This window comes from Hemitrygon akajei, chromosome 6 (assembly GCF_048418815.1).
Source record: "Hemitrygon akajei chromosome 6, sHemAka1.3, whole genome shotgun sequence".
In the NCBI taxonomy this organism is placed as follows: Eukaryota; Metazoa; Chordata; class Chondrichthyes; order Myliobatiformes; family Dasyatidae; genus Hemitrygon; species Hemitrygon akajei.
This window is the reverse complement of record NC_133129.1, coordinates 185649580-185663489: the sequence shown is the minus strand read 5'-3', so window position 1 is coordinate 185663489 and position 13910 is coordinate 185649580. Positions and strand designations below refer to the sequence as shown.

General features: G+C 45.0%; 1 protein-coding gene across 1 annotated transcript in view; it reads right to left on the bottom strand.

The window, feature by feature from the left end:
- Nucleotides 1-13910, bottom strand: part of mrvi1 (murine retrovirus integration site 1 homolog) — a 253637-nt gene that overhangs the window by 46278 nt on the left and 193449 nt on the right. Inside the window, exons 20-21 of the mRNA XM_073049956.1 lie at nt 10387-10436; nt 7347-7478 (exon numbers count right to left, since the gene is read on the bottom strand). Of these exons, the coding sequence (XP_072906057.1) occupies nt 7347-7478; nt 10387-10436 (182 nt within the window). The remainder of the gene's footprint in view (nt 1-7346; nt 7479-10386; nt 10437-13910) is intronic.

Genomic DNA, 13910 nt, shown 5'->3' with positions numbered 1-13910 from the left:
CGTGCTAAACACCTTCTCACCACCTGACTGGTGACCAACGTGCTAAACACCTTCTCACCACCTGACTGATGAAGGTCAACGTGCTAAACACCTTCTCACCACCTGACTGATGAAGGTCAATGTGCTAAACACCTTCTCACCACCTGACTGATGAAGGTCAATGTGCTAAACACCTTCTCACCACCTGACTGATGACCAACATGCTAAACACCTTCTCACCACCTGACTGATGACCAACATGCTAAACACCTTCTCACCACCTGACTGGTGACCAACGTGCTAAACACCTTCTCACCACCTGACTGATGAAGGTCAACGTGCTAAACACCTTCTCACCACCTGACTGATGACCAACATGCTAAACACCTTCTCACCACCTGACTGGTGACCAACGTGCTAAACACCTTCTCACCACCTGACTGATGAAGGTCAACGTGCTAAACACCTTCTCACCACCTGACTGATGACCAACGTGCTAAACACCTTCTCACCACCTGACTGATGAAGGTCAACGTGCTAAACACCTTCTCACCACCTGACTGATGAAGATCAACGTGCTAAACACCTTCTCACCACCTGACTGATGACCAACGTGCTAAACACCTTCTCACCACCTGACTGATGACCAACGTGCTAAACACCTTCTCACCACCTGACTGATGAAGATCAACATGCTAAACACCTCCTCACCACCTGACTGATGATCAACGTGCTAAACACCTTCTCACCACCTGACTGATGACCAACGTGCTAAACACCTTCTCACCACCTGACTGATGAAGATCAACATGCTAAACACCTCCTCACCACCTGATTGAAGACCAACGTGCTAAACAGTTCTTATTTTTAACTGCTCTGTCTACCCCCGATGCTGCTTTCAATAAACTATGTGGTGGTATTCCTTGGTTTCTCTGCCCCATTACACACCCTGGTGCCTCCTCAGTCATAGTATAAAGTTCTATGGTGGTTTAACTTCCCAAAATGCATCAACTCACACTTATCTGTATTGAAATCCATTTGTCCTCTAAAACATAGCGTAGACGTTTCATGAAGTTGTGCGGATTAAGAGCTGAGAGAACAAGAACTTAAAAGCAAGGATGTAACGCTGAGGCTTTATACAGTAAGACGTTGGTCAGACTACACATGGAATAATGTGAACAGTTTATCTAAGAAAGGTTATACTGGCATTGGCGACAGTCCAAAGGAGGTTCATGAGAATGATGCCAGAAATGAAAGGGTCAATGTGTAAGGAATGTGAAGACTCTGGGGCTGTACTCACTGGAATTTAGAAGAATGAGGGGGAAGCCTCAGTGAAACCGATTGAATATTGAAAGGCCTTGATAGAGTGGATGTGGAGAGGATGTTTCCTATAGTGGGGAGTCTAGGACTAGAGGACACAGATAGAGTGGATGTGGAGAAGATGTTTCCTATAGTGGGGAGTCTAGGACCAGAGGACACAGATAGAGTGGATGTGGAGAGGATGTTTCCTATCGTGGGGGAGTCTAGGACCAGAGGACACAGATAGAGTGGATGTGGAGAAGATGTTTCCTATAGTGGGAGAGTCTAGGGCCAGAGGGCACAGCCTCAGAACAGAGGGATGTCCATTTAGAATAAAGTTGAGAAGGTATTTCTCCAACCAGAGGGAATTCACTGCCACAGGCAGCTGAGGAGGCAGAGTCATTGGGTATATTAAAAGCTGAGGTTGATAGGTTCTTGATTAGTCAGGGCATCAAAGGTTATGGGCAGAAGGCAGGAGAAAACTGGGTTAAGAATGAGTGTAAATCAGCCATGATGGAAGGGCGGAGCAGATTCAATGGGCTGAAAGGCCTAATTCTGCTCCAATGTCTTAATCTTTAATGCCCTGTAGGGCTGGGGGGCAGCAACATCAGGGAGAAGCAAACAAGAGCCGACGTCTGAGACTGAGCTGACATCAGCACTGCGACGATAGGTCAGGAATGCGATTACTAGGGCCTGCCTGTTTGTTACAGAGTTCTTGTCGACAGACCAGATCGTCAGCTTCACACTCTTTACATTCTGTCGAGAGTTGACCCCTAGGGAATAAACGCCATCACACTGCCCAAACCTTACCTAATACAGTACTTTCTGACAAACCACAGACTGCAGCTCGCGTAGGCCCTTACAAAGATTCAAGTTTATTTATTGTGCACCCATCGAAACTTCAGGTAGATAGGTCTCTTCAGCTGTGGTTGGCTGCTCATCTCGAAGGATAGCTCCTACGGTAAACCTCCGCTGCCTTGCGGCTATACCCACTCATGGGGAAGGCTTCGGGGGTAAATCCCGAGGAAAAATCTGGAGCTGAAGTCCCTAAGGCAGTTCTTCATTGTCTTCAACGCTGACTGATAACTCCCGTGATGCCGCTGGTTCCAAACTGTATCGGCGTCTGTTGTTCCTTTGGACATCAGCTGGGTGAAGAGGGGGAGCCTGCTGTTTGGCCAACAGCTCGCTCTCCATGTCATACTGCCCGGCGTGTGTATTACATAGACAGCTCGGACGCAACACCCCTGACAACGGAGGGCATCGACATTGAAGCATACAGTGAAATGTGTCATTTGCATTAACAACCAACACACTCACAGGTGTCCTGGGGGCAGCTGGAAAAAGTCACCAATCATTCCGACAATTCCCACAATTCTCGACAGAACAACACGAACACAAGTGATGAAGCAACAGCAGCAAAAGAAGCCCCATTCCTCCCTCCCATTGTCACCCCGTCCTCTCAAAAGCCCCATTCCTCCCTCCCGTCGTCACCCCGTCCTCTCACAAACCCCATTCCTCCCTCCCGTGATCACCCCGTCCTCTCAAAAGCCCCATTCCTCCCTCCCATCCTCACCCCGTCCTCTCAAAAGCCCCATTCCTCCCTCCCGTGATCACCCCATCCTCTCACAAACCCCATTCCTCCCTCCCGTGTTCTCCCCGTCCTCTCACAAACCCCATTCCTCCCTCCCGTCCTCACCCTGTGTGGTGAACTAGATATACCTGTCTGGACTGCTCCTGTGGCTCCTCCCACAGACCCCTGCTGACTGCTCCTGTGGCTCCTCCCACAGACCCCTGTATAAAGGCGACTGTGGCCTGTTGCCCTGCCTCATTCCCCAGGATGTAGTGTTGTTCATTCTTCCAGTCAATAAAAGCCGATACCTCGCTTCCTACGTCTCAGCGTGAGTTATTGATGGTGCATCACCCTGTCCTCTCACAAACCCCATTCCTCCCTCCCATCCTCACCCTGTCCTCTCACAAACCCCATTCCTCCCTCCCATCCTCACCCCGTCCTCTCACAAACCCCATTCCTCCCTCCCGTGATCACCCCGTCCTCTCACAAACCCCATTCCTCCCTCCCGTCCTCACCCCGTCCTCTCACAAACCCCATTCCTCCCTCCCATCCTCACCCTTTCCTCTCACAAACCCCATTCCTCCCTCCCGTCCTCACCCCGTCCTCTCACAAACCCCATTCCTCCCTCCCGTCCTCACCCTGTCCTCTCACAAACCCCATTCCTCCCTCCCGTCCTCACCCCGTCCTCTCACAAACCCCATTCCTCCCTCCCGTCCTCACCCCGTCCTCTCACAAACTCCAACATCCATCTGATCACAAGCCCCGTTCCTCCCTCCCATTCTCACCCCCGTCTTCTCATATCTTGTGCTGTACAGTGACAACAACATGAGTTTTGAAGTGGAAGTAGTTTCTCAGGATAGTAAACTACCAAGTCCACTTTGATGTTCGTTGTTTAAAAAGAATAAAATAATACGCAGCAATGAGTCTTACTTCTCATAGACTAAACGGCAGCATGTAATAATCTCAATCTTTTCACATTATTAATGTTGTTTGAATCAGTCATTAAGACATTCCACTTTAAATGAACTAGCAGTTCCCTTGCACTTCACACCCATTGCTTAAAAAAAGCATAAATAAGCTAGTTCCAAAATCTCTAGACAAATTGTCACCAACTCCACATTGTCAATACCATCAGCAACAGAAACTGGTAAAGGAAATGTGATTGTGTACAATCATGAAATACACTTAACATGCCAGTGAGGTAGAGAGTTGTGCACAGCTTAAATTCCTTTGGGTGCCAGTAGCAAAAGCTGTGTGCATGTGCGTGCCCACCTTAGAGGGAACATTGATCGTAAGACCCAATTGGACATTGTTAATGTGGAATACTGCAAGTCCAATTCACTGTTATGTGTTATATATGACTGTTGGCACTGTGCTCTGGAGTAACCCTGTTTGTTTGGCTGTATTCATGAATATTCATGTACGGTTACAAACAATAAAGTCTTTCCCCCTCTCTAAGGTAATTGTGTGTGCACCCAGGACATGAGATTACAGATCTCTCTGCCACCACCCAGGTCTCATCATGAGTGTTTCACTGTTTACTTTTCGACTTGTGTTGTAAATGCACCTTATTATTTGTGGTAATATTACTTTATATGTTATGTGTGTGAGTTAAATATGCCATGTTGTGCACCCTGGTCCGGGGGAACGTTGTTTGTTTGGTGGTATATGTCTGTACAGTTATATGTGAGTTATATGTACTGTTTGGTGCACCCTGGTCCGGGGGAACGTTGTTTGTTTGGTGGTATATGTCTGTACAGTTATATGTGAGTTATATGTACTGTGTGGTGCACCCTGGTCTGGGGGAACATTGTCTGTTTGGTGGTATATGTATGTACAGTTATATGTGAGTTATATGTACTGTGTGGTGCACCCTGGTCCAGGGGAACATTGTCTGTTTGGTTGTATACATGGGTATGGTTAAAATGACAATGAACAAACTTGAATTGGTGACCTGTGTCAAGACCGTCTCCCACCTGTCATGGAGTCATACAACACGGAAGCTGGCAGTTTGGCCCATCGTGCCTTTGCTGACCTTCCTGTTCATCAACACCAATCCTATTTGCCCAGATTAGGACCATATCCATCTACTCCCTTGACCACTGAAGTGTCTAAATATCTGTTAAACACAGTGGCCATCCAATTCCACCACCTCCTCTGGTACAGAGTTTCTCTCTCCATGTAAAAACCCTTACCCCTCAGTTCCCCTTTTAAAACCCTCTCCTTTCACCCTGAACCTATGGTTTTATTTTCTGCAGCAACCCTTCAGTGCAGAGTTCATCAAATCCTTGTCTCCAATTCTTTTCTCAATACTTCATTTCAACAACGTTTTCTCAGTTCATACTCTGACTGTTTCTTGCGTTATTATGGGTTAGTGAGTCACATGGGTGGAATTGGGTGGCTGGAAGAGTCCACTACCATGCGGTACTTCTAAATAAAATAAAAAGCTAAATAACACTCCTCCTTCCCTCTCTCCCTCCTTCAATCACCTCTTTCCCTCTCTCTCTCTCTCTCTCTCATTTGCCCACTCCCTTTTCTCTTTCTCTCTCTCTTTCTTCCTCTCTCTCTCTCTTTCTCCTTCACACACTCACTCTCCCTCCCTCTCTGTCCCCTCACCCTTTCTCTCCTCCCCCTCTTTCCTCTCTCACCACTCTCTCTCTTGTCTTCATTCGCTTCTTCTCTCTTTCTCTCCCTCCAATTCTGTTTCCCCCCCTCTTTCCTTCTCCTGCTCTTCTCAGCACAAACACTGCCTGACCTGTTGGGGGTTTCCAGCAGTTTCTGTTCATGTTTCAGAATTCCCGCAGTTGTGGTTTTTCAGCTTTTTAGAAGCAGAAGCAATTTGCTGAGTGAATCATCGAGCTGCTGGGTATGTTGGAAGTTGGAAAACCGCTGTGAAATGGGTGCTAATGCAGTACAGGCTTCTTGTGCAGAGGGCACACATGCAGTTCATCAAATGCATTCCTGCATCAGACCTCTCGCTCTGCATCCGGACCCTCGCAGTTCATACATTCCCCCCCCATCACCGTGTTGATTTCCTCTGGCAATCCAGATTCCTCCCACAGTCCGCTGACGTATTGGTTCAGGTTAGTAAGCTGTCGGCATGTTAGGTCAGTCAGGGCTGGGACCATAGCAACTCTTGCAGGCTGCCCAGCAATATTCCTGCTGATTTGGTTTGACGCAAATGACACATTTCACTCAAAGTTTCGATGTAGATGTGACAAATCATTCAGCTCCATATATACTGTATGTTTCACTGATATCATAAGGAAAACACAGGCAGGATAGGCAAAGGAGAGTCAGTGGATGTTGTGTACTTGAATTTTCAGAAGGCCTTTGACAAGTTGCCACACATGAGGCTGCTTAACAAGTTACAAGTCCATGGTATTACAGGAAAGGCTCCAGGATGGATAAGGCAGTGGCTGACCGGCAAGAGACTACAAATGGGTATAAAGGGATACTTTTCTGACTGGCTGCAATCAGGGGTCGACAGTGGAACCAGTTCTTTTTATATTATGAGAATAATTTGGATGACAGAATTGATGGCTTTGTTGCCAGGTTTGCAGATGATATTGTGAGAGGTGGAGGGGCAGAAAGTGTTGAGGCAGAGAAGCTGCAGAAGCATTCAGACAGAATAGGAGAATGGGCAAAGAAGTGTTGGGAAATGTATGGCCATGCACTTTGGTGGAAGAAATAAAAGGTAGAAGGACTATTTTCTAAACTGGGAGACAATTCAAAAATCTTAGGTGTAGAGGAATTTGGGAGTCTTCATGTAGGATTCCCTAAAAGTTAATTTGCAGATTGAATCTGTGGTGAGGAGGGCAAATGCAATGTTAGCATTCATTTTGAGAGGACTGGAATATAAAAGCAAGGATGTAAAGTTGAGACTTTATAAAGTACAGGTGAGGCCTCACTTAGAGTAGTGTGAACAGTTTTGTGCCTCTTATCTGAAAAAGGATGTGCATTTAGAAAAAATGAGGTGGTTGGGATCTCATTGAGTCCTATCAAATGTTGAAAGGCCTTGATAGAGTAGATATGGAGATGTTTCTTGTGGAGGGAGAGTCTTGGACCAGAGGGCACAACCTCAGAAAAGGGAGATGTCCATTTAGAATGGAGATGAAGAGGAACTTCTTTCGCCAGAGGCTGGTGAATCTGTGAAATTCGTTGGGTGACCAAGTCATTGGTTGACCAAGTCATTGGGTGTACTTAGAGTGGAAGTTGATAGGTTCTTGAATCAGGGCGTGAAAAGTTATGAGGAAAAGGCAGGAGACTGGGGTTAAAAGGGAAATGGATCAGTCATGATAAAATAATGGAGACGACTTGATGGGCCCAATGGTCTAATTCTGTTCCAATGTCTTATGAACTTATGCTGCCTGACCTGCTGAGTTCCTCCAGCATTTTGTGTGTGTTGCTCTGGATTTCCAGCATCTGCAGAGTCTCTATTTTACAGAACAGAAATATCCCCCAGAATCTTTCTGCATTTTAACATGAATTTTCTCACATCAGTTTTACAGATAAGTTGGTCTCCTACCACAGGAGCAATGGTGGGAACGGCAGAGGAGCTGCCCGGCTGTCCAGGAAAGTTGATAAACTTCGGTAGCACCGCCACACTAACTCTCCGGCGTGGCACGCTCTGCGGAACAAAACACAACATCAGTGTTGGATCCCATTGTTTAATTTTTAGATTAGACTGTTCAATTGTTACTTCCTTTACAATTTAACAATTAATTATTCATGTATTTAATGTAATTACATATGTACAAGTAACTGATTCCTAGTGGTCACAACAAATTTAGTGTTGCCCCCTACTGGTAATACCATAGAACACTACAGCACAGTACAGGCCCTTCAGCCCTCCATGTTGTGCCGACCCATATATTCCTTAAAAAAAGTACTAAACCCACACTACCACATAACCCTCCATTTTTCTTTCATCCATGTGCCTGTCCAAGAGGCTCTTAAATACCCCTAATGTTTTAGCCTCCACCATCGTCCCTGGCAAGTCATTCCAGACACTCACAACACTCCTTGTAAAAAAACTTACCCCTGATCTCTCCCCTAAACTTTCCTCTCTTAATTTTGTACATATGCCCTCTGGTGTTTGCTATTGGTGCCCTGGGAAACAGGTACTGACTATCCACCCTATCTATGCCTCTCATAATCTTGTAGACCTCTATCAAGTCTCCTCTCATTCTTCTATGCTCCAAAGAGAAAAGTCCCAGCTCTGCTAACCTTGCTTCATATGACTTGTTCTCCAAACCAAGCAACATCCTGGTAAATCTCCTCTGCCCCCTCTCCATAGCTTCCACATCCTTCCTATAATGAGATGACCGGAAATGAACACAATACTCTAAGTGCAGTCTCACCAGAGATTTGTAGAGTTGCAACATGACCTTTCTACTCTTGAACTCAATCCCCCTGTTAATGAAGCCTAGCATTCCATAGGCCTTCTTAACTACCCTATCAACCTGTGTAGCAACCTTGAGGGATGTATGGATTTGAACCCCAAGGTCCCTTTGTTCATCCACACTCTTAAGTAACTGACCATTAATCCTGTACTCAGTCTTTTGGTTTGTCCTTCCAAAATGCATCACCTCACACTTGTCCGGATTGAACTCCATCTGCCATTTTTCTGCCCAACTCTGCATCCTGTCTATATCCTCTTGTAACCTTCAACAACCTACAGCTCTGTCCACAACTCCTCCAATCTTCGTGTCATCCACAAACTTACTCACCCATCCTTCTGCCTCTACATCCAGGTCATTTATAAAAATCACAAATAGCAGGGGTCCCAGGACAGATCCCAGCGGCACTCCACTAGTCACCGACCTTCAGGCAGAATAGTTTCCTTCCACACCTGCCCTCTGCTTTCTTCCTTTAAGCCAATTTTTTATCCAAACAGCCAAGGTTCCACTAATCCCATGCCTCATGACTTTCTGGATGAGTCCCTCATGAGGGACCTTGTCAAGTATAATTCTGGAAAGCTCTGGAAGCTTCTATGTTCAGCATTATTTGAATCATTGGTTAACTCTCCTCTCCATGTTTATGGAATTTTCCTTATCTATGGGTATAAAAAACCGCTCCACACTGGACACCATTTTCTTAGATCATTTTGCACCTACCTCCCTTTGTTCACTGTCTGTTTCAATTTCTCTATGTTCGATCAACGCTTAATAAAACCATCATGAAGCAACAAGTTTAGAGTCTCTTTCCTGATTTCCAAAAGAACCTTGGATCAAAAACATCAGAATGCAACACAGCGGTTCAACGTACATCACTGAGATTCAAGTCAACGTAAAGCCCAGTGTTTGGTGGAGGAGACCTTTCCCAGTGAAAATCTGGCAAACCTCAAAACCCACAAGCAATTACACCCCCTCTGTATCAACCACACAGTTAATAATAATATCAAGCTCTGTGCATGAAGCTAGGAGAATTCATTAGCTGAGACGCCATATGGGTCTGGAGGCAGCTTGCCAGAGGGGATAAAGTCATAGACTGATTTCTAAATACGGAGGAAATTCAAAACTCAAAGTTTGAAAATTCAAACGTGCAGGATTTAGATGGCAAATGCGAGGTTAGCATCTGTTTCGAGAGGACTAGGATATAAAAGCAAGGATGTAATGTTGAGACTTTATAAAGCACTGGTGAGGCCTCACTTGGAGTATTGTGAGCAGTTTTGGGCCCCTTATCTAAGAAAGGATGTGCTGGCATTGGAGAGGGTCCAGAGGAGGTTTATGAGAATTATCCCAGGAATAAAAGGATTAATGTATGAGCAGCTTTTGATGGCTCTGAGCCTATACTCGTTTGGGGTTTAGAGGAATGATAGGGGATCTCATTAAAACCTATCGAATATTGAAAGACCTAGATAGATTGGATATAGAGAGGATGTTTCCTATAGTGGGGGCGTCTAGGACCAGAGACAGCTTTGAAATAGAGGGATGCTCATTTAGAACAGAGATAAGGAGGAATTTCTCTAGCCAGAGGGTAGTGAATCTGTAGAATTCATTGCCACAGACGACTATGGAGGCCAGGTCATCGGTATATTTATTGGTCATTTATTAATTGAGATACAGTGTGAAACAGGCTTTTCTGGCTCTTTGAGCTCCACAGCTCAGCAACCCACCCTAGCCTAATCACAGGACAATTCACAATGACTGATCAACCTACTAACCGGTAGCATGTCTTTGGACTGTGGGGAGGCTGTACAGATTCCTTACAGATTACATTAGAATTAAACTCTGAACTCCGACACCCCGCGCTGCAAAGGCATTGTGCTAGCTGTTACTGTGGCACTCACGGTAAGGTAGAGGCTGATAGGTTCTTGATTAGTAAGGGTGACAAAGGCTACGGAAAGAAGGCTGGAGAATGGGTAATAAACCAGCCATGATGGAATGGTGGAGCAGACCCGATGGGCTGAATGGTCTCATTCTGCTCTTATGTCTTAAGGTTTGGCGGCTGCAGAGCTAGGTCTGCCTGTTTAATTGTTCGGTGAAACAGTGACAGGCTCGAAAAGCATTTAGATTCCTATCGCTGGCCCTTACCTTCCCAAGCGTGAGGGACATGGAGCGGGCTGTCCGAGGAACACCATCATCTGAAACAAAAGGTAATAATAACAACTTATTTACAGAGCACTTTTCATACAGACAACGTAGTGCCAAGTGCTTTACAATGGTATAAAAGTACAAATAAAAAATTATAAAAACATGAAAATGAAAGGCAAAAAAGATGTTAGTTAAAAGCAATGATAAATACACAAACAGGAGAAATTCTGCAGATGTTGGAAGTTGAAAACAACACGCACAAAATGCTAGAGGAATTCAGCAGGCCATGCAACATCTATGGACACGAGGAAACATAAGACCATAAGACGTAGGAGTAGAATTAGGCCATTTGGCCCATCAAGTCTGCTCTACCATTCAATCATGGCTGATCCTTATTTACCCTCCTTCTCCTCACTCCCTGACCTTCTCCCCATAACATTTGAAGCCAGGGCCAATCAAGAGCCTATCAAGCTCTGCCTTAACTACATCCAATGACCAGGCCTCCACAGCTGCCTGTGGTAACAAATTCACCCCCCTCTGGCTAAAGAAATGTCTCTGTATCTCTGTTTTAACCAGACACCCCTCTGTTCTGAGGCTGTGCCCTCATGTCCTAGACTTTCCCAACATGGGAAACATCCTTTCCACACCTACTCTGTCTAGGCCTTTCAACATTCAAAAGGTTTCAATGAGATCCCTCTTCATCCTTCTGAATTCCAGTGAGTATAGACTCAAAGCCATCAAATGTTCCTCGCAAAACTCTTTCATTCCCAGAATCATCCTTGTGAACCCTTCTCCAATGCCAGCACATCTTTTCTTAGATGAGGAGCCCAAAACTGTTCACAATACTCAAGGTGAGGCCTCACCAGTGCGTTATAAAGCCTCAGCATCACATCCTTGTTCTTGTATTCTAGACCTCTTGCAATGAATGCTAACATTGCATTTGCCTTCCTTACCAACAACTCAACCTGCAAGTTAACCTTTAGGGTGTTCTGCACAAGGACTCCCAAGTCCCTCTGCATCACAGACTTTTTCATTTTCTCCCCATTTTGAAAATAGTCTGCACATTTATTTCTATTACCAAAAATGCATGACCGTGCATTTTCCAACATTATATTTCATTTGCCACTTTCTTGCCCATTCTCCTAATCTGTCTTTCTGCAGCCTATCTGTTTCCTCAACACTACCTGTCCCCCCACCAATCTTGATTTCATCTGCAAACTTGGCAATAAAGCCATCTATTCCATCATTTAAATCATTTATATACAGCATAAAAAGACGTAGTCCCAACACTGACCCTTGCGAAACACCACTAGTCACTGGCAGTCAACCAGAAAATGATCCTTTTATTCCCATTTGCTGCCTCCTACCAATCAGCCAATGCTCTAATCATGTTAGTAATTTTCCCATAATCCCCTGGGCTCTTAACTAGGTAAGCAGCCTCATGTGTGGCACCTTGTTAAAGGTCTCCTGAAAGTCCAAATACATACCATTCACTGCATCCCCTTTATCTATCCTATTTGTAATCTCCTCAAAGGATTCCAACAGATTCATCAGGCAAGATTTTCCTTTAAGGAAACCATGCTGACTTTGTCCTATCTTGTCCTGTGTCATCAAGTACTCCATCACCTCATCCTTAACAATTGATTCCAACATCTTCCCAACCACTGAGGTCAGGCTAACTGGTCTATAATTTCCTTTCTGCTGCCTCCCTCCTTTCTTAAATAGCAGAGTGACTATTGTAATTTTCCAGTCCTCTGGAATCATGCCAGAGTCCAACGATTCTTGAAAGATCATTACTAATGCCTCCTCTTTCAGAACCCTACTGGTCCGGGTGACCTATGTACCTTTAGGTCTTTCAGCTTTTTGAACACATTCTCCCTTGTAATAGTAACTGCGCTCATTTCTCTTCCCTCACACCCTTCAACATCTGGCACACTGCTAGTGTCTTCCATAGTGAAGACTAATACAAGATACTCATTTAGTTCATCTGTCATCTCCTTGTTCCCCGTTATTATTTCTCTGGCCTCATTTTCTAGTGGCCCTATATCCACTCTAATCTCTCTTTTATTTTTTATTTACTTGAAAAAAAAATTTCTGTCTTCCTTGATATAGTTTGTTAGCTTGTTTTCATATTTCATCTTTCCCTCTTAATGATTCTTTTAGTTGCTTTTTGTAGGTTTTTAAAAGCTTTCCAATCCTCTGTCTAAGGAGGTAAGATGAGAGAGGGTAACAGGAACAGTGAATGGTGAAGGCAGCAGGGGGGAGGGAATTACTGAAAGTTTGAGAAACTGATGTTTATGTCTTCAGGTTGGAGGCTACCCAGATGATATATAAGGTGTTGCTCCTCCAACCTGAGTGTGGCCTCATCACGACAGTAGAGGGAACCATGGATTAACATATTGGAATGGGGATGGGAAGTAGAATTGAAATGGGTGGCTTCTGGGAGATTCCGCTTTTTCTGGCGGATGGAGTAATCTCCCAATCTATGCTGGGTCTCACCGATGTACAGCAGGTCACACCGGGAGCACTGGATACAGCCTTACAGGTGAAATGTCACCTCACCTGGAAGGGCTGTTTGGGGCCCTGAATAGTAGTGATGGAGGAGGTGTAGGGGCAGGTGCAGCACTTGTTCTGCTTGGAAGGATAAGTACCAGGAGTGAAATCAGTGGGGAGGGAGGAGTGGAGAAGGGAATCGCGTAGGGAGCAATCCCTGAGGAAAGCAGAAAGTGAGGGGGGGGGGTAGGGGAGGGAAAGATGTGCTTGACGGTGGGATCCCACAGGAGGTTGCAGAAGTTATGGAGAATTATGTGCTGGATGTGGGAGGCAGGTGGGTAGGAGGTGAGGACAAGGGGAACCCTGTCCTTGGTGGGGTGGCAGGAGGATGAGATAAGAGGCACCTGAAGCAGTGTGGATAACTTCATTCACAACTCGGAAATGATTCCACAACCTACAGACTCATTTTTAAGGATTGTACAACATATGTTCTCAGTATTATTTATATTTATTTGCACAATTTAACAATTTATACTTAAGAATGAATGATTATTTATTGTTTTTCTTTTTGTATTTGCACAATTTGTTGTCTTTTGCACACTGGTTCTTTGTCCATCTTTGTTGTGTGTAGTTTTTTATTAATTCCATTGTGTTTCTTTGTATTTACTGTGAATGCCAGCAAGAAAATGGATCTCAGGGTTGTATATGGTGACATATAGTATGTACTTTGATAACATATCTACCTTGAGCTTTGTTCTCTCGGAGCACAGTGTGGCCATGAGGTGCCCCCTCAACCTCTCGATCCGTTCACACCGAGACCTTGAAAACCACACTCCCCCTTTTGGCTTCTGCTAGACAAAGCTGTCAAACAATTCTCTCCTCACCATCTTCTGATCTTCACATCACTTACTACCACAGCATGGCATGGTAACATAACAATCAGTGTGAGGCTTTACAACGCCAAAATCTAGTGGCAGCTCATTCCACATAACCACCAGCCTGCTCTTCATGTCCACCCACACTCTCAAGCT